At 38.4% G+C, this 20,854-nt stretch overlaps 2 protein-coding genes across 5 annotated transcripts in view; one reads left to right on the top strand and one right to left on the bottom strand.

The window, feature by feature from the left end:
- Positions 1-11,088, bottom strand: part of LOC140922557 (bifunctional peptidase and arginyl-hydroxylase JMJD5-like) — an 11,221-nt gene extending 133 nt beyond the window's left edge. The window contains exons 1-10 of the mRNA XM_073372536.1: positions 10,621-11,088; positions 9,277-9,346; positions 8,902-9,030; positions 6,878-6,927; positions 6,009-6,101; positions 4,926-5,096; positions 2,756-2,828; positions 1,485-1,550; positions 868-948; positions 1-114 (exon numbers count right to left, since the gene is read on the bottom strand). The exon at positions 1-114 is cut by the window's left edge and continues 133 nt beyond it. Coding sequence (XP_073228637.1) covers positions 1-114; positions 868-948; positions 1,485-1,550; positions 2,756-2,828; positions 4,926-5,096; positions 6,009-6,101; positions 6,878-6,927; positions 8,902-9,030; positions 9,277-9,346; positions 10,621-11,066 — 1,293 coding nt within the window. The 5' untranslated portion in view covers positions 11,067-11,088. The remainder of the gene's footprint in view (positions 115-867; positions 949-1,484; positions 1,551-2,755; positions 2,829-4,925; positions 5,097-6,008; positions 6,102-6,877; positions 6,928-8,901; positions 9,031-9,276; positions 9,347-10,620) is intronic.
- Positions 1-20,698, top strand: part of LOC140922577 (uncharacterized protein RT0683-like) — a 27,792-nt gene extending 7,094 nt beyond the window's left edge. Inside the window, exons 1-3 of one of the 4 annotated variants that reach the window (XM_073372568.1) lie at positions 3,368-3,383; positions 3,468-3,597; positions 18,837-20,698. In XM_073372568.1, the coding sequence (XP_073228669.1) occupies positions 3,568-3,597; positions 18,837-19,547 (741 nt within the window). In that variant the 5' untranslated portion in view covers positions 3,368-3,383; positions 3,468-3,567 and the 3' untranslated portion in view covers positions 19,548-20,698. Of the gene's footprint in view, positions 1-3,367; positions 3,384-3,467; positions 3,598-15,943; positions 16,024-18,836 lie in introns of those variants that run through there. The other 3 variants (XM_073372560.1, XM_073372576.1, XM_073372553.1) reach the window with 3 other exon arrangements.
- Positions 20,699-20,854: the final 156 nt, after the last annotated feature.

Below are 20,854 nucleotides of genomic sequence, written 5' to 3'. Positions count from 1 at the left end.
ATTTTCTTTCTCCGTGCTAACTCCATTCTCAGTTTCCTCGTTTTTTTTCTCCCGTTCCCTGTCGATCAAGTCAGCCATCCGATAGAAATCATTCATAATTTCCTTAATCTTCCCCTGCAGAAAAATAAAAGCAAACAATGCGAAATGAAGGCGAACTACAGCATTATTAATCTGCGGGTCACATATGATCAGGCCAACGAACTCATGATCAGCTCCAGTTTCATTCTTGAGGAACAAAATACACTACTTTTGTTATACTCTGTATACCGGCCGGATGGAAACCAGGTTGCTGGGTACAAATCTTTTTCACTTACTCGACTTTCTCCCTAAAATAATTTTTTTTCCTTCTAAGGGGTTATGTAAAGAAGAGTTCCACATTTTTCGGTTAATTAGCTCAGCTGAATATTTTCGTTTTTTTTTTTTTTCGACAACATAGGAGTTTTTTTCTTTCTTTTTTGCAATTCGTTTCAATCCTGGCCATCGAAGGGCGCAAATTCACCAGTGTGATTGCCTTATATAGTGGGGTAATTTTCAATAAGACTAAACAATTATTGTTCTTTTCAACCGATCAATTTGTCTATCTAGCAATCGAGTGGGGTCAGGATTCATCGATCTATCAACCGATCAACTCATACCTTAATTGTGAAACTGAGGCTCTCAATGTTTTTTTATACCCGTTCAGGATCGCTGAGTTTGTTTTGAACTGATTGGTCGGTAGGTCAGAGAGAAAAGGCCCCCAGAACGAGGCAGTACTGAACCAGTTGGCAAATACGACGTGATGGGAAACGTGTGAGTACTAAACAACCGCTGCAATAATAGGAACCTGTTCCAAAATGATGTATTTTTCTCGACAGCTTGACCACTTACCCTGTTATCCTCTTCTTCAAGTACTTGAAGATCAGAAACAGAAAAATGCTTGTCTCGGTCCACATCCATTAGTCTAAACAACTTGAAAAAGGAGAACAATAAACAACTGATGAGGAATTTATGCGATTTGAACCTCTATAACTTCCATCGAGTTCAAACATCCAATGCAAGCCGTTATCTTGTTTTATATTCTGCAATTTTATTCGGTATCATTCGTAGCATACGTAGACAATAACACCAGTTTCCGTTTTTAAACACTAAGAACGTTTTGCGTAAACTCACAAAAAGGTAATTAAAGGAAGACTGCATACCAGTAATATCCCAAGCTTGTAACAGTGAAAGTAGCAACCTGAGCTTTTAAGTACTTTCCCTCGCTTTTGCAGGAAGTTCTCTCGTTTGACCGCGGTGAATCTGTAACTAAGGCAAACTCTTTCGAAATTTTTCTTTTCAATACTGTACACGTTCCGAGGAGCTAATGTAGTATTTAATCCCATGTTAGTCAACTGAGTGATCGTTAGTGAGAGCTGAATTTCACGCCTAAAATAGCTACACCTGCCGTAGTCCCAACACTTTAAATTCCTAAATTCTTCTTGAACTTAATACCCTTGCTCTGTTACCTTCCTAGCGGTTGCCTTCAGTTCTTCAGTCCACTCTGTCCAGTCGTTATTAAATAACTGAGGATCCTAAGAAAAAGTTAGTAAAACTAGAGATTAAACCCAGCATTCCCAGGCATACCGTAATGCTCTAATAAGCGCCCTCTCTCAAATAAACGCCTCCCTTGCGCTTTAAAGTTTGCATTGGACGTCCCTCGCTAATAAAAGCCCCTGTCTAATAGAAGCCCACATGACAATTACTCAAAAATTTAGGAAATAGCAAAAAGAAGCAAAATCATTCAATTTAGTCAGTTCCTTGCTTGTTTAACAAGGGTTTCGCGTGGCAGTAAAGTTCAAAGGACAGACGACTAACGATGGAAGACAATGACCCTGAATGAGTATTCTGACGTCGAGGTTGATATTTAAAGAGTGATATGGACCATTGGTAGATCAAGTAGATCATGTAAGATACCTAAAATACCACCCCTTTTTCAAGTACTTTGCCGATCATTTTCAGCGAAAAATATGGAGGAGGAGTTTTAAGAAGGTGCCCTTTTATGAAAAACGACTTCGAGAAACTCCTCGAGCTCCGAACGTCTCTTCGAGTACATTTTCTTGAGAATTTAGGAAAGGTCCAAGTGACGCTCACATTTTTACACCTCAGAGACTTCAGAAACCTTTTCCTGAACCTTTATAAATCAATCGATTGTTTCTCCCCCGGGGGAATACTCCCCCTGTACGGGGTGGCTCCGCCCGAAAGGAGTACCTATTTTAGGCTTCAGGTCTATGAAAGGGTAGAGAATCTGTCATTTCGGTCTGTAAAAAGGCCAAAAAGGGCTAAAAGATGATTTTTTTGCCTATTAAAAAGTCGAGAAAATGATGTGGTTTTGTGATTTATTCATATTCATACAGTGCGTTTACAGCAGTTAAATGAGATGCAAAGTTCTAAAATAGGGTATGAGAAAGGGGTACCATTTCAGTTGTTAATAGAAGGTATACGAAAGAGTTATACCTTTGCTGTAAAAAGTGTATATAAGAGGGTGAGGCGTTGAGCCTCGGGGCGAAGCCTCTCAGTATAAAACTATGTTGAGTATCCCCAGGTCGTTTTCACATGACTTTATTACGGCGGTCATGTCGATCAGTACCAAACATTCTCGATTGAACTCTTTTCTCACGTAACGACTTTGCCTATTGTGTTTTCCACATTAATCCCGGAATAATTACTTATAAAAAGCTGTATTACCTGCACGTCGAGAATTTATTTATATGCCTAAAAAATCACCAGCTGACAATACCTTTCTTAATCTTCTTACAAATATCCTGTACGAAATTTCGTTCATTTTCCGAAGATAGCGCTGCAAATGGTTTCTGCAAAAAGTTGTTCAAACATTGTTAGATTAGTTTTGAACAACCTGAATATGCATGAATTAGTGGCAGAAACCCATAATCGCAATTATTTTATTCAGACTGATTTGTTTACAAGCGTTCCTCAACAGGTATGGAAAGGGCATCGATAGGACAAACTACGCGTTCCAGAAAAAATGAAATAAAAACATTAGTAATAATGATTACTAACAAGAAAGAAAACAAATAGGTAGACATAATTATTGGAAAATAAAAAGGGTAGAGATGGCGTACGATAGTAAGAGCTAGCAAACAAACATTTGATCAAACTCAAAGTGACCAGCAAAATACTTATTATGACCATCAGTACCAGTGAGATTAATTTAGAAAACTTCTGTTTCAATTGTCCAGCATTTCCTTTTCAATTATTCCATTAAGTCAAAGAGGTGATCTTCAGCGTTAAATAACCAAATCAGCCGTGCTCGTCGAGACTGGCACGAGTGAACAATGATCTTTGCTAGCGCTCGGCCCGGCGTGATCTCGGCTCGTAAGCGACCGGTATGTGACAGAAATGAGACTGTAAGTTCCCCTCGTGCTTTTAAACTAGTTCAGTCAAAGTTATCGAAATAACTGAATGAAAACATTTTTTGTCCTTCTTCAAAGGGATGAGCCATTCAACAGCGAAAACAGAAGTAACAGGTGTTGTAGACCAATTTTAGACAATTAAACTGGTTAACGTGTGGAGATCACCAAGACGAACCGTATGGCTACCCCTTTTCCTTCGGAGAAAGAAGTTAGTATATATTTCAACTTGTTTTATAAACCAATATGGATTATTACATAGTTATCTTACGATAGTTTTCACAGTAGAGAAGCGGCCACGTTATAAATCATATTCTGCTAAGCAGAGAACATCCAAAATAGGCTGACTCTTTTGCTTTGTAAAGCGTAGCTAGGCACCATAGAGACCGAAATATGTTAAAATATATCTTCAGAAACATATTTGGTTTCCTCGGGTCTAATGATTTATTTAAGGTCATTTTGCAGTTCTTAAGTGCTAGTCAATTTTTCAACGAATATTATTTCTTCTTAATTTTTTTGTTTTGATGATTATTGTTGATGTAAATTAACCACATTTTTGAAAAGACCCGTACCCTAGACACGGATCTAAAGAGCATAATATTCACGAAGTCGTCCTAGCGATACCGAAGATCAAACTTTCATATACGTTCATAAACTGAGACACGCCGTTCTCAGTGAAGCGTGGCACGTATGGTAACAGTTTCCGTACACCGCCGATGCTGATTAGGCAATTTGCTTGGAAAAAAATTAAATAATAATAATAATAATAATAATACTTTTCATATACTTTGGGACTCCATTCCTTTCTGATTAATTCAGTAGTGATATCATAATATTGATCTACTAACTGATAAATTTCTGAAAATTGATTGGTCACGAACAGTGGTCTTACAAGCTATTTATAATAATTGCATATGAAAATTATGTGGTAATTTTTGATGTCCAGGAGTTATTTACGCCTGCGTGTATAGTAATTGAAATTACTATACATGTAATCGAACAAGACGCATTATTTTTCATTTTCACGCCAGTTCGCGCCGCGAAAGTTTAGCCTCTGCTTTCAGTATTTGAAAACCAAGCGTTTGTTACAAATGGAAAAGTCAGCAAATTGTTCCCAACAATTTCACGCCTTCTTTTGGACAACCTCGTTCCCAGGGTTTCCTTTCAGTTCTCTTCCTTCCTCGAGAACGAGGTTACCTTTTGGATTCCTCGTCATAGCGGAGCGTCATAGCCGCAGGGGTGCCCCATACCTAAAAGAGAATGGACAGGAAACCTATCTATCCCAGAAAATGTGCCTATGATGTCAGCGTACGGAAGTCCGCCCGTACAGACTCTTTGAATAACTACTTTTAAGGTGAATTTCCATTCTCGCGCGTAAACATAAAAGTTAAATACCTCTCTCAACTTTTAATTTATGTTTGCTACCCTTTATATTTTGTCTCTATTTAAATAAGCCATTAGTAAAATCAGTTAAAGTTTACCCCCATGCGCACATAAAAAATAAAGCTGGAGTAAAAATTCACCTTCACTCGTACTTACAACATGTCTTGTTCTCTTGACTCCATTAACTCATCCAGTGAGGTAAAATTGAACTTTTCTAGCGTCTGATTCAGTTCCATTCCATCGCAGTACTGTGGTATGAACTTCGGAAAATGATGCCACCATAGATTCACAGCTATGTTTCGTCCATACGACCGAACTTGATGAAACCTTTCAAAAGCAAAACAAACTCATATTGCTAGTGTCAGGTTTTTAGACATTCTCAGCATCAACAAATTTACCAGTTGTTACCGAGTTTCAGTGGAATCATTGTCTAGGGTAAAAGAAGAGTGTCCTTAGGCCCCGCGCACACTAAGGCGCATACAATTCGACGCGTTTAGGCCTTCCGTCCGCACTAATACGCTGAGCGTTTTCATCGGAAACGCATCGATTTGAAAACGCTTGTGAAACTAAGTGGATCAAAACGAAAACGCATACATATCGTATTAGTGTAGACGGTCGAAAACGCATCGAATGAAAAGAACGACCGAAAATATCGCAGGCGCGTGTTATTGTAGCAGGCGCAAAGAGTTCAACTTGCGTCACAACGAGCAATTTTATACCGTTTTGTGGACAGTCGAGACGGCATGAAAACGTTAGTGTGGACACGAATCGATCGATACGTTTTCGATGACAACGAAAACGCATTAGTGAGGACAGGGCAGCAACAGGTACTAGTACCTATTCTTTTCGCAAAATGTCACGAGACGGTCGTAAATTGGCGTGAACAATACTTTCGGAGAATCTTTTTTTTTGCAATGTCAATGATTGCAATATGCGATTTTCACGACTACAATATTTTTTATATATCTATCAGAATTAATTGGGCACCTTATCCAAAACGGCTCAAAATGTAAAATATTCTCTGGCCAAAAGCAAGGACACCTTCAAAATCCTACTCTCTAAAACTTAATTTTTATTACTTATTTCAATTGTTTTTTATTGTTTTTAGTGTGTTGTTTGTCCCTCGAAATCATTCAGTAGTTCGAATGCACTGCGTGGAAAGATGATTCTGACTGACAATGATTCGGCGTTTTATTTCACATCCAGTTTTTCTAGAATTCAAGTTAATAGAATAATTACCATCTTTGTGGAATGAACAGACAATCCCCTGCCTGCATAGTCACATTGTAATATTCCACGTCAATAAGTCCAGGATATTTCTCAAAGTCCACCCTAAAGACACAAATACAACACCGATAAAGCTACTCGCAAATCTACATTCTCCACCCTAGACACTCGTAGAAAAGAGAAACATGATCGAGGGTCTGGGGCGTGAACAGGGTTACCTTAGACTAGGCTCCTTGCGAGAATGAACTAATTTTTTTGCTAGCTTATCATGGCGGTTAGATTGTGCCAAACACTAAAACTGATAAGCCAGATCAAAAACTTAATTCTTGCTTTCGTTTTAAAGCACCGAAAAAAATGTCGCGACGATATGAGAATGAACGGGCTCCTCGCCTTCTGCTTAAGCACATCCGATTTTTCGGGACCGTCACGCATTGCGCACACCAAATAAATTGCAATTTAAAGGTCAGAACAATAGAGAATAATGGGAATCTCTCTCGGTCAGAATGAGTTTATCCTTTTTAAAAACTGACTTTCCGAGAACCGCTGGAGATTCTATCTTAGACTTCAGCGATTACAACTCTCTCAACTTGGTGGTCTGTTTTTTGAGCGCTATATATCATGTTCTGTCTCGGTTATTTCATCTACGCATAAGGTGTGTAATCGTCCGCCATTTTTTTGCAACTGCACCAAACAGCTCAGATGATATCCTATCTGATTTTTTACCATTGATGTAAATCGCAAAATAAAAGCAAACACCTTTCAAATTTCACTAACTCTAACTAGCTATCAAGAACTAGCTGTGGGACTCAAGCCAATCAAAACATGAGAGAGGAATATTTTGGATGGATAAAAATAAAAGTGTATAGCCTTCTTATATATACCTGTCTACGTCGACACCAGAATAGCCCTCCGCCGGAAAATCAATGGGAACCTTTAAAGAAATATTATCTTATATTTAGAAAAATTCGTTATTACCCAGCTAATAGAGACCTTTAGATTCAAGGACGGGGACGACTTCTTAAGAGTACGAGATATGCCTTAAAGGTTTTTCGCGTATTATCAAAATATAGACTTCCCGGAAAGCTTCATTTTACCATTTTTCTCTAGAAAAAGCACTGTTATCTTTAGTGAAGGAGGTTACTCCCTCTCCCGATCGCAAAATGATAAAATTTCTAACATTTGATGACTTGTTTCCTCCAACTTCGACATTCTCGTTAAAACTCTTAGTAGAGTGACGACGACTACCACGTTCTCTCGCCAAAATGACGCCGGTTTACGCGCGAGCACTTCTTAGTATTGAGGAAATCTCGTACTTGTTGTCGTACTCGTCTTAGAATCTAAAAACCCATTCACACCGATTAAACTAGATTTATATTGGAATATGCATTTCAGGTTATTTTATCATATCCCTAGCTGCAGCTAATTCTCTTTGGCTACCCAGCAGGCAAGATGGGGCTAGAAGTAGCCTTTTTTGTTTACGCAGAAAATTAAATAAAAGCTGCTCTATTGGCCAAGCTTTGTTAGTCCGAGATACATGAATATTGGCCTCTTTTTTATCTAGTGAGAAACCTTTTTAGTCTTATGTTGGCTAGCTTGGCCAAATTGCATGTTTTTCAAGAGGGTTTCAAAGACTTTATCACAACCATGATTTAGAGTTTATCAAAAAACAGCCATAGGGTCCTAAATCTCCGAGGGAAAAACTACATTTTTAACCCAGAATAACTGGTACTATAAAGAGTACAGATATCTTGAGTGAAGAACCGGTGTCATGTCGTTGTTTTATCAAGGAATGATTTAATGTACTGATATATTTGAATTGCGGGATGAAGCAGGAAATAAATGCAGAGAAGATCATCCCAGTTAAATACGCACCTTATGCTGTTGCAAAAACAAGGCCTGAAAAAATCTCAGGCTTGCCGGGATTCGGTTTCATTCAAGGTTTTTCAAAATCCTGAGCACTGCGCGTGATACCGGTGAGGCGCACTAACCAACTGAGCTGGCGAGTCAACTGGCAGCTGGTCATTTTGTTCGTAATCAACCCGGGAACTGATAATTATGCAATTATGAAAATCGTTCAGGAGTCTAACATTTCTTCATCAATCCAAAATATGTTTTAAAAACAAGTTTTTTCAACGATTTCCTCTCTAAATTTGAGATGTCCTGGGGAGAGCTGAAATAAAATCCTCCCTGAACAACTTTCTAAAGCCAAACTATCCGTATAAGACTACTGTATCGTCTTGTAAAGTACTCGACAGAAGCGTAAATAATAGATGAAGAATAATGAATAAAAATTCAAAGGCAGCACATCCACGTAGTGGTTCTTTGTCTACATGATTCCTTATGGTCGAATTGGAATTTGAAAATGTTAGTTTTTGAGGAGATAAGAAAACCGGAAGGAGAAAAACCTCTCGGAGCAATCAAAGAAGAGAACCAACAACAAACTAAATCCACTTATGGCGTCGACGGTAGATGGCGTCCTATCAGAACTATAGTCTTGCTACATATCGAACTCACGAATTTCTCAGCGAGCGGAGCGAGCTCATAAGGCCGCAAAGCGGTCAACCTAGCGACGAAGAATCGAACGAAGGACTTTTTTGAAAGCCTATATCAGAACGAGCTGGGAGTATTTTCGAAGTACTCAACGTGGGAGGGGGAACTGGCCATTTCCGAGTTCCAAAAACTCTCATGACGAGGCTAAAAGTAAAACCTTTCTTGGGAAAATGATTTTTATTTGCGTGAGAATTAAAAACTCATTTACTCAGCCTCGCTTTCAAACAGTGGCTGGGGCAACTCGGAAATGGCCCGTTGGACAAAATAGCGCCTCCCTCTGGCTATCAGCGGGTCATTCTAGAGGATGTATTGTAAATGTAGTATATAAAATACGATGTTAAATGAGTTAGCGTACCACGTGTTTGTACTTTTGGTAATCAATAAATAATAGTTCCTTAGTCCCTCTGAACAAACAGTTGATATTATCAAGTCCATCGTCAAGGTGTAAGACAGATTTGGTTCCTCCACTGCTAAACCACATCACCTGTAATCAGAGAGAATATACTGTCAGAAGGACAATAACACTGAAAGAGTTCAATAAGTCCGAGGGGATAAACAAAAAAATTATACGGAGAGGCTCAATACGGAGGTCCAACCCCTTAAGCTCCCTTACCCTTGGTCCAAATGGTCACACTACACAGCCACGCAGTAATCCCCTGTTGGGCACATATTATGCATATTGTTATAATATCTGATAATATTACACTGATATCAGCTGGTTATTACTTACCGCGTCGGCTATCATGTCCGCTTCCGTGATATCTCTGCACAACAGAGGGGGAGGAAGTACTATATCTTTCCTACATGATATAAAAATGAAAAAGTAATTACTGGCTTGTGCCCCAAGCCAGGCACAGAAAATTTCATGCAGAGGAATCGGCTTCTTTTTTTTGAGACATTTGCCATGTTTGCTATTGCGTGCAATAACATTTTATTTGAATTTTGGATTTACGCCAACCCTGTGGCCATTTTTTGCTAGATTTGCTATAATTATTTGCATCTCTGGACCACAATCATTGTTGATCATGGATTATATTATTGCGCTTATGTCTAGTTGCTAGGCTAGAAATACACACATGATTGAATACAAACGTAAATGAATACACTGAACAAAGTAACGCGGAAAAAAGCTTAAGTGTTTTTTTCTAATTAAAGTCCTCTTGTGCTATAACTATCCAACAATGAGGCAAAACGGCGGGGGTGGTTTATTTTCACATCTTAGTCTTTTTGGAAAAGGACGTTTGGAGCCCACAGGATCGTAAAACACCCTGTGAAAAAAGTTAATTTCCCGTTTTTGTATATGTAATCCGTGACTGAAGGATGAACAGTTAGTACGGGTAACCACGAACAGTTGAGCGGTGGCCTAACTTTTATTTCGGTCATGTTGCTATATTTTTAAAAAGGTAAAAAGTGTTTTGGTATCCAAAAACAATGGTCCAGTTTTGTTTTTTCAGACTATATTTTAGCCTGAGAAAACAGCCGACATTTCCACCACTGGTTTCCCCGGGAAATGATGTCTGAGAAACGAGCGGGGAATTCCAAACGTGTTACTATCCAGATCTGGGAAGTGCTTCTGATTGATTGAAGCAACCTTCTCAAGCGGCACGACCAATCAAAAGTAGTACTCAGATCTGGGTAGTGACGCATCATCAGTATGGAATTTCTGCGCTCATTTCTCAGACGGGATTTCGCGGGGAAACCAAGCTAAACCAGTGGTAGCGTCGCGAAATATCGGCTGTTTTATAGGCTAACTGTAGGCATTGAAACTCTTCCAGTTTCCTTTTGCTTCGGATGATGATGATGGACACGGACTAAAACTTTAAAAAGTTGGCCCAACTTAAGTTTTAGCACAGAAGTGACCCTAAACAGCAATATCCTTGTGACATAGTTCCTTTAATAACAAGCTATTTTGGAACTAAACAAAAGATATTACGACAAAATCAGTCAACTGTAAACGACGGATATTAGCAGTGCAACAATAGTACGACATTCATCTTAGTAAAAACGCATAAATCAACTTCTTTATACCGAGATTTACAATGATTTTTAAACAGAACTAACTTCAATAACCCACCGTATAAATTCAGGAACACTGCTGACCATATAGATATCCTTTTCCGTGTACGTCTTGACAAAATCACTAAAGGACATTTCCTCTGGAGGAACTGTTCTCTTCTCCTTCTTTCTTTGTTCCGCCTGGATTTTGTGGTCGCTCGATTCGGGAAGCGACAAGAAATACTCATCCGTCCATTTTTCAAATGCCGACGACATTTTTGCTCCATTTTGGATCAGAACTGGTTTACTTCCGTCCACGTATGTTCTGAAAAATGTTTCAGGGTCTGGAAAACTTTGAATCACTTCGACAGAACGTTTTGTGTTCTTCGCGCCAAGCTCTTCCAAATGACCCGGAATCGAGGCAAAATCGCGAGTTGTTTCTACGTCGGGTTGGACGCTATTCGCCCACTGTAAACAAACCGTGCCTAGGATTGTAAAACCGAGAAAAAAGTAGAAAGATGGCATGACTTAAAGAACACGTGTTACTTTACTATGCAAGACTGGAATACGAAAACTGGTTGCAACGTCAATATATATATATATATAAAGTAATGTAGTCAATTATGCATGAATTTTATCCTTTCTAATTCCGTCACGAACTTATAATTCTAAGTTGAAAGGTTGAAAAACTCTCCAAGTGTTAAAAACGTCACTATTGAAGACCATTTCGTCCAGTTATATTAACTTAACTTACATGCATTTTTCAGGAAGATAGTCGGTTTTTTTTTCACTTGTGTGGAGTGTGAAGTGAGAAAACTATTCAAGTTCGATATTAGACGAACGGAACTTCCATCGTACAACAAGTCATGTATAAAATTACTAACTTTTATTAATGCAAGTAGACTGGCTCCTGAAGTAGCGTAGTGTAACAACTTATACTTAGCCCTTCGGCATTAAGGAAATGAACTATAACAATCAAAATTTTCACGTTAGCGTATGTTTTTGCAAGCTTATTCCTAAAAAAAACTAAACTGAACTTATTCCAAAATTTAAACAAATGTACACCTTTGTACAATATACCGTGCGCAGTAAAAATAACATAACATAATAACAATTTTTTAAAAAATTTCGATGTATTTAACTAATAGAACTTAATAAGGGAATAGAAAAATTAATAGATAACAAGTTTAGTTATACAATATGCAATACCATAATAACAATAATTGCCCTTTCTAAAAAAGTATGATAATATTAGCTTTATTTGTCCTATTCTTGGTTTGCAACCACGTGAAAGCGGCCATATTGGTTTTCAATACAACAAGGTTTTTTCGAAGAATTTACCCGAAAATTGAGTTTAGTTCCCCAGTGGAGAGGAATTCTTTTGTTCTTGACCTGGCCCCAGTTGTTCAAAAGGTGGATAACGCTATCCACTGGATAAATCTTTATCCGGTGGATAGCGCAATTAGTTTCCCTAACACTTATCCGCTGGATAGTGATTTATCTGGTGGATACTGAGTACTCTGAGCGCTATTCAACGTTTGAACAACCCAAGCCAGGCCAATATGGCAGCCATCTCGTCCAATTTTGGCTGTCCTCGGAATTGTTAAGGACTGACAGGATAAAAGCAATGTCACGTGGTTTCTCATGGGGTGGGAGGGGGAGTGGAGGCAAACAACTGTCGTGATAAAATCTGCAAATACAAGGAATCGCGGTCAATGTCGTACCCAGAGCCCAGTTCTGGCTTTTTGGTCACCAAAAGACTCTGGGCACGCGATTGAATCGCGGTCAGTTTGTTTATTCTAGACAACCGAAAATGAAGAACTTTTTATCTTAAAGACGATAATGGCTAATTATAGTTTAATCAAAGAGATCGTTGTTATTTTATTGAATGCGGTAGACCGCAGATGTCCTCACCAGCAGCAAGCGGCAATAATGACGTGAAACGTGTCGAAAGTGGAACTGTACGTTTTGCAAATCTAAAATTTTCGTATCATTGACCAAGATTAAGGTATTCTTTCCTCATTTTAAAAGTATGGAAATTCGCTTCTTTGGATCCAATATTTATTTCTGTATTTGTTCACCTTGATCATAAATTTTTTTTCACTTTTGTTTTAAAAGTTATACAAATAAAAAATGGTAGTTACAAGGACATTACAAAATCCTCAGTTCTTATCCTTTTGCCTATTGACCAGCACCAAAAATAGTGATGGAAAGAGCTATTACGTCTATCAGAAATCACTTGAATTCGTAAACATCAAAGGACCGGCTCAAACACCGTTAATGAGCCGAACTCAATTGACTCCATGTTTGGCTTTTCAACCGGTGAAGTCACATCAGCGCTGAAAGGCAAAGCTGATTGCTTTTGGATGAGCTGAGGCGCTGTTCACGGCTGGAATTGGCGCTATAAAAAACGCCTTAGCAGATCCAAATACAATCCCGCGTCAAATACGGTCCTGGATTCCTGGGGCGAGATCAGCCGAACTTACGTACAAGGGACTGTAAAACTGGATCAAACGCCGTATTTAACAAGAGCAGTTTCTGAGATTTCTTTTTTAAAGTTCGGTTTCTTCTAGTTAATAACGGTTTTGACCAAACAGGCGAACTAACAATTTACGTCGACTCAAACTGTTGTTAAGTCCAGTTCATGCCTGCGAAGTACAGCGTTTGATCTGAGTCTGAGATTTTCAGGAAAAATTTGGAAAGCCGCCCAAGAAATTAAAAAATTCTTAAGGCCGGTTTTGAATGACCGAACAGATGCAAACTTTTATAGCGCTGCCGCTTTTTAATTTGGATAGATCGCCTTAACCATTTTATAGCATTTGGATGATAGCCATCTCTGATTATCCTATCTGAATTTCCTCGTAGCATGCACATTTACACACACAGCCTTCCCCCGTTGAGCAGGCCGCAAAAACAACAGCAATAACACTGTTTGTTTGAATTACCATTTACAAAAAGTGTACTAAAATGCTAAAATTTGCCGCTACACATCTTGCGAGCAGACGTTATCGAGAGGCTACGTGTTCACTGCGTGAACTGGGGAACTATTAGTTACCCCTCCCATTGAAGCAGCTCTACAATCCTCTTTAGTTGCAAGTTACGAAGCTATTCTGTTCCAGTTTCCGGAGTGTTCACTTTTCTATGCTAAAAGAAAGCTCTCTTATGGTTTCAACAATCTCGCAGCTCGTTAAATAACTGCGATTCAACTCGCGAACCTCCGTGGAGCGAAAGCGAGGGCGCCGCAAGCATTTGATAAAAGGCGGGAAACATGGCCCGAAACTCAATCACCGCTGTGGCTTTTGCATGAACGTATTATTTCTCTGGCACAGCAGCTGGAGGAAGCTGGGGTATTTCTTTGCCATTTCCTGAAGTCAGAATTGTCCGGTATGCGCCCTAGACTTCTGAACTGTATGTTAATTTCGGGTAAACCGAAAGGGTGATTAAATCAACCTATATCACAAACTAGCACAAATATAAGTTCCTAAGGATAGGGGTGAAAAACTTTGCTGGGATTTTCATGTCTAAAAGATCCCTGTAATATGGCTAGCTCGGGCATAGGAGCCATGAAGACTATTAAAAAGTTTGTTCGTGCAGATAGCACTTCTCCGGACACAATCTATGAGAGGTTGGTACAGCCTGACTATAAATATTTATTGTTCTGTGTGGGACCGGCAACATGCATCCAATTACTAAAAGTTAAGCTAAAGAGATTACAATCACGAGAATTACGGCGTGCTGCCAAAGATCTTACAGATGCAGTCATGATACGTGCTCCGCCGATCTAAATTGCCTCTCTATTGTGGCATGCACTTGATGCAATGCGGCTCTTTGCAAGTCAATATTAATATTAACTTATGAAACACTAAATGACCACACTCGTCCCCCGGCCTTAAGAACCCTTTTTTTTAGGAATGTCGATCAGGTTAACTACCATCTCCGCCGTGACAGGGTTACTTTTTAACATAGCAGTGGTGCTATGCCCTGGAACAACTTTCAAATGAAGCAGGAGCCCATCAAATTTGATTGGCTCCTGAATGAAGCGTGAAACAAGCGGACTCCAGGTCTTGTTCTTTTAAAAGGTACATTAGACAGATGTAGTTAGGTCATACAAAGCTGAATATCTTTATAAATATCTTTATATATTTCCTTAGTTAGCCTTAGTCTTAATTTAATATTTTGCACTCATTGTCCTACCTCGAATAGCCTTGCTAGCTGCGGGCGATGTTACTCGAGACAATTCGCAACGACGATTTTTAGAGCAACACAGCGTTGCAACATTGTTGCGACATTGTTTCAAATAGTTACAACACTGTTCCAACATTGCAACGCCGTGTTGTGCTAAAAATCGTCGTTGTGAATTGATTATAGTAGTCGTAGCAGTAGCAGTAGCAGTAGCAGTAGCAGTAGCAGTAGCAGTAGCAGTAGCAGTAGCAGTAGCAGTAGCAGTAGCAGTAGTAGTAGTAGTAGTAGTAGTAGTAGTAGTAGTAGTAGTAGTAGTAGTAGTAGTAGTAGTAGTAGTAGTAGTAGTAGTAGTAGTAGTAGTAGTAGTAGTAGTAGTAGTAGTAGTAGTAGTAGTAGTAGTAGTAGTAGTAGTAGTAGTAGTAGTAGTAGTAGTAGTAGTAGTAAGTCTCTTGTTTTTGTTGTTGCTTTTATTCTAGTTTAGGAATTTAATAGTCTTAGTTTAGAAATATTAGTTACAGGATTTCATCATTTTAACTCAACAGCTTTTATGTGAAAACAAATATGGTCTCCATTGAAACCAGCAATGATGCCTTCACTGCCATTGAAACCTTCTATTCCCTCTTACACGAGCTAAACAAATTGCAAAACTTGACAAGGGGATGACAAGTTTTTTTACAAGTTTTATTGATTGAAAATTGTCCTTGTTCAAAACTTGAAAGGTTTGGATTAAAAGAAGGACACTTCAGTTAAGCGGAAAACTTGACAAGGAAGAAAATTCCCCCGTGCAAAGAAAACAACTGCCCAAGAATGCAAAACAAAACCGTCGTCCGGTTGAAGTGCTTTGCTCAAGCTCCCTATATTATTCTCTCCCGCAATGTTTGAATGACTTTAAAAGTCTTATTGAAGAGTGGGGCTTATTAGAGAGGGAAGGCTTATTTCATGTGAAAGCCCCTAGTAATCCATTTGTTACTTGAGTGGTATACTGAAAACAGAAGCATGCTTTCCTTATGCTTAAATCACTGTAGCAGCATGACTTTAAATATCAGTGGAAAATCGCCTTTTGAAGCAAGTCGAGCTGTTTTCTGGTCACTGATGCTTTGAAAGGTTTCCCCTGCAAAGGTTGAATGAGTACGTACCCCTCCCCACCCTAAAAACACTCAGCCACCCCCTGCAGTGGTATGCCGGTCATAAGTATAAGACCGCAAAGTATAATGGGATAGTAGTAATGGCGGCGTTTCCAGCGGTAAAGACATAAAGACACTGAATGTTCATGGAAATCTTTATAACAGATTAGTTTAGGGTAAGTTGTTTGAATTAGTTATTTGTTTTTTTTTTTTCGCTTTTTGTCGTACACTGAGAAGTCAAAGTCGGGTGAGGTAGTTAAAATGAAAAAGACGTTCCAAGCTTCATTGGCTTTTGTAAGCTTACGTCATCGTTGATCAATATGCCCTCTTCGAAACTAGTCAAGTGAGGAATAAATTGAAAACGGCGTCCTGAGTTACATGCTAGCGTTATCGAATTCACTTTATTGGCCTTTGCTCGATTTGCTTGCTACATGTACATCAGAAGACGCTTCCTCGCAAAATGTTTCGCTACAGGCTAGGCAGCCAAGACGTACTCCATCTCACTACCGGTCACGTACGTTTTTGACAAAGAGAGGATCAGAGCTAGAGCTAAAAGAGAGTCGACTATCTTTGACTGAAGGGGAGGCAAAAATATATATATAATAGTTCCAATTAAATATTCCTTTACCATTATATCATTTCCTATGATTAATTATCCTGGTTAATTTTTAACTGAAATTACGATCGATCCTCTGTTTGGGCCGATCCCCAGTACGAGCGGACAAATTGGAATTTTACCCGAAAATGATAGGGTGACAATTTTGGTTTGAAAAAAAGTTATCTCCACTGGAACTTGTTTACTCTTATCAGGCCATTACATCTGTCATTACTTTAATGGAACGAATTATGGAAACAAACAATTGACAAGAAAAACACTATTTTGTTTATTTAAGAGACAATTTTGTCCAGTTTTGCCTGGGACGAATTTTGTCTTAGTGCCTTTGAAGACTGCCAGGATAAAATTTATAAAATCACGACAAACCTTCCGCATTTGCGTTGGTGATGACAGAAAATTTGCCTAAATCAACAGCTTTTTCACTAGTGTGGATTGGCCCTTTCTTTTCAAATTCAACACCCCGATCTTGTGTGCTGCTACAGCCAAAGGTTGTATCAATGGATCAGACTAAATGGAACCTAAACATCAAAATATTACAAAACAAAGCTCACATATCTATACCTTAACGTCTCCTTGTTGTTCGTGGCCAGTTTAAATGACATTTTGTCAACCCATAGGTAGTTAACACTTAATAATCAGTAAAGGCTGGTTACAGGGAAAATAGCTCATCTTAACTTGAAGGGCCATAAATTCCTGAATAATCGATAGATCCACTTTGACCTTTTCGCCCTGCCATAAGCCGCGTAACAGATAGGCATACTACGAGATTGAATATTCAATGTTAATAACTGCATTTACGCAACAAGATTTTCACAAAACAGCACTTGCTACGGGAGGGGCGATCCCTAAATGTGTGATTGGTTTAGAAATAGTAACACTGAGTACATCTGGGTGTCCTGTGGTTTTGCAAGTGCTTGCATACTTGGCTCTCGTTTTGTTACAGAACACATAAATATTTGAATGTCTCTGAACTCCTATAAATATGGCCATCAAGTTTAGTCATAGGCATACACTTTCCAGTGGTGTTGACTAGCAAATTTTTCCTAACTTGTCCATGTCAAAAGTTTAACAAAACTGTGGAAGGGTCTGTTATCAGAAAAAGTCATGAAGCTCCATGACTTCCATTTTGTTTTTAAAAATGTAGTTTATTTTTTTTCTTATTTGATCGACATAGCCTTTCTGCTGAAAGAAATACAGTGAGAGCTTGTGGTCAATTTTCTGTAATTACTGGTATTCTCAGTAAAATTAATGGTTGCAACCCAGGGCCCAGTTGTTCGAAGGCCGATTAGCGCTTAACCCAGGGTTAAATTTAACCCAGGTTTCTTTTTCTTGTGTTCAAAAGCATTTTCTCGGATAATTTTCTCTGCTATTTTTAGAGCTTCTAATCATCAACTTGTAGACAAAAAGAATTAAAAGTGAAATGCCCTTTAAGGTTTCAAATCCGAATTCAAATCTCGCACTAACCCTGGGTTATCTTTACCCAGCTTTGAACAACTTGGCCCAGGAGCATATATCAGTGGTGTATAGTAGTTAATATGAATTACAGACTGTCAACTGTGGACTGTGTATAATTAATGCAGTATGGGTATAGCAATATTTTGCATTACGTCACCTTTGGACATTAATGTGCCAACCAGGGTTTAATTGGCTCTTGAGACAATGGGTTCTTTTGTTTCAGTGGTTGGCAAATTTGAATAACATAAACATTGTATACAAACAAGGAATATTGCTATAAAAAAAACATGGGCTAACACAGACAAAGTGTGATTTTACAGCCGTAGGAAGTTAAATATGAAATAAACAGATTGTGTAGAATGTCCATTTGGGATTTCCTAGCCTCCCAAGCACACATTCTTTTGGCTTGTCACGCAATATCTTCTTCCCAAACATTGTTGTGGGGAAGTAACATATGACAAAGGTCTAGGAATGTCTGTTCGGGAGGCTCAAACTGTAAAATGACTGATCAAAATAATACTCTGAATGGGATAAAAGAGATAGAGGATTCAATTCACAGTTTTATATCAATAGAAAATATGGAACTCAGCACACGTTTGATTGACCTTATTCCAGAATGAGAGTAAAGGAATAAGCTCAAAGAAATCACTTGTTTTGGCATTCATTATTTTGTGTTGTAGCGTCAAGAAATATAGCTGTATGAAATATTCTGATGCATCTAACACTCCAGTGGCCCAAATATCACGGTAGTAGAGATTTGTAACAAAGCTGCTGTGTAGTCTAATACCATTAATTGAATGCACCCTAAGAAGCACTAAATTTCATAGCAGAAATACTGGTTTATATTTTTAACCAGATCTCGATTCTATGTAGGGACAGACTCAGCTGTAGTTAAATGCCCTTTCTTTTTTCTCTTAGGTGTGCGGTGGTCCTAGTGAGACCAGTTCAGATGCACAGATGAGAATAAGGAGGCGAAGACTAATCATTCGTATTGTAATTCTGCTGGCTTTAGTGGGACTCTATTTTTACATCAACCTACAAAATTTTGGTTACTACACCAACAGATTTTGGAAACCAGTTGTTAGGTGTCGTAGCAGTGAGGAAGAAATGAATCAGCTTCTTGACCTTACATATCAAATTCACAAGATATTAGACGGCATGAGTATCAGACATTGGTTAATGTATGGCTCAATCTGGGGTGCACTACGCATAGGCAGACCCCTTCCATGGGACAATGATGTTGACATTGGATTTGAAGGTGAAGGTGTATTTGCTGACATGACGATGAGTGAATTTGTGGCCCCTTTTAAAGCAGCAGGATTAACAGTGACTAACAAATGGCTTCAGAGTGGAACTATTGTCATTTCAAAAGAGGGTCTGTGGTTATCTGTGGATTTATTTGCATTTTACGACGATAGGGGAACAATGAGAAGAAGAGGACTGGAGTCGTGGGTTTTTGCCCTGAACTACAGGACATATCATTCATTTCCAAAATGGGTTGTGGAGCCAGAATTGCCAAAAACAAAGTTTGGATTCTTCAATATCTCCATTCCAAAAGGAGGCATTGAAATATTGAAGCACCTGTATCCATATAACTGGTGGAAAGAAGTTCGACCTGAAGGATGCTAGTACAAGCTTGAAATTTTTCCAGAAGATTAATTTTTTATCATAAGGGGGAACTGAATTTTAGGAACCGATCTTAAAGACTAAAATAGTTTTACTTTTGATATTAAACAACAAGATTCATGTGTAGCACACATTTCCTACTCTGCAAACGATGGAATGAGATCCAGGCATGGTTGGACATTATTAACAAATCACTGTATTTTGTCAACCTAAGCCTCCAGGTCTTCTTGTTTACTGAAATGGTCTGCATAATATTATTTATTATTTATTTGTTTCTGCTATTTTGATTTTATATCTGAGATTGGGCAGTGGTACACAGAGCAATATTGCAAGTTATATAGAGATATAATATTATTAGAGGGAGATGGTCTTGTAATTCTCCAAATATTTTTGCAGTGTTGTAATTATGATATTATGGGCTCTTTGCAGAATATGATCACATGGGACAAAACCATGTTGCTGGAACACAAACAATGAAGTGGGGCAAGAAAAACAAAGAGATAACATCATTCAAAAAGCTAATATCCTTTCCCTTCAAGGTCCCACCCATTGTTTCTGTACCACATGGCCATTTTTCTGCAAAGGCTGGGCCCAGCGACAACTTAATCCTATTTCCAAAGTCAAACCTAAACAACATTTCAAAATCTCATTAAAATTGTAAAATGAAAACACAATGGTCACATCACAGAATGACATAAAAGTTAGAACTGCATTGTAGCTCTCCCTTATTTACTGTGGGTCAGAGTGAAAGCTGGGTTTAAAGGGAAAAAGGAAAGGAGTTTTTCTCTCTTGCTGGCATGGGTAAAAAGTGAGGAAAACACATGAACTCTTTTGAGTTGCTCACTATCAGTAGCAAAATTTATTTGACACAACTCAAGTGCTGACAAAATTTACAGAATACACAGGGTTTGAATAGATTTAATCCCAATAGTGACTGAGATCAAATTTCTCCAAACAATATCCATACACTGTCAAGAGATAAGTTTTGAGAATTAATAAAATGATCACACAGGAGAAAATGCCTTGATCTATTATCAAATTCTCTCAACCCATTCTTTAAGGAAATGTATAGAGATCAGTTTGGAGAATTTGTATGTGGATATTGGGGCTTAAAGGGTTAACAAGAAATGGAAATAAAAGTTTCTTTGAGGATGCATATGAAGTTGTGATAACTTGTCTTGAAACCCTAACACACATTTGGTTTCTTTCACCAAAAATGATTCAAATGATTATTATTGCCTAATGGGAAACCTTTGCTAATTATAATAAATAAATAAATAAATAGATATGAAATAAATAAGCAAGTAGTA

The sequence above is a fragment of the Porites lutea genome, chromosome 1 (genome assembly GCF_958299795.1).
Source record: "Porites lutea chromosome 1, jaPorLute2.1, whole genome shotgun sequence".
Classification (NCBI taxonomy): Eukaryota; Metazoa; Cnidaria; class Anthozoa; order Scleractinia; family Poritidae; genus Porites; species Porites lutea.
This window is presented reverse-complemented; position numbering and strand designations above follow the sequence as displayed.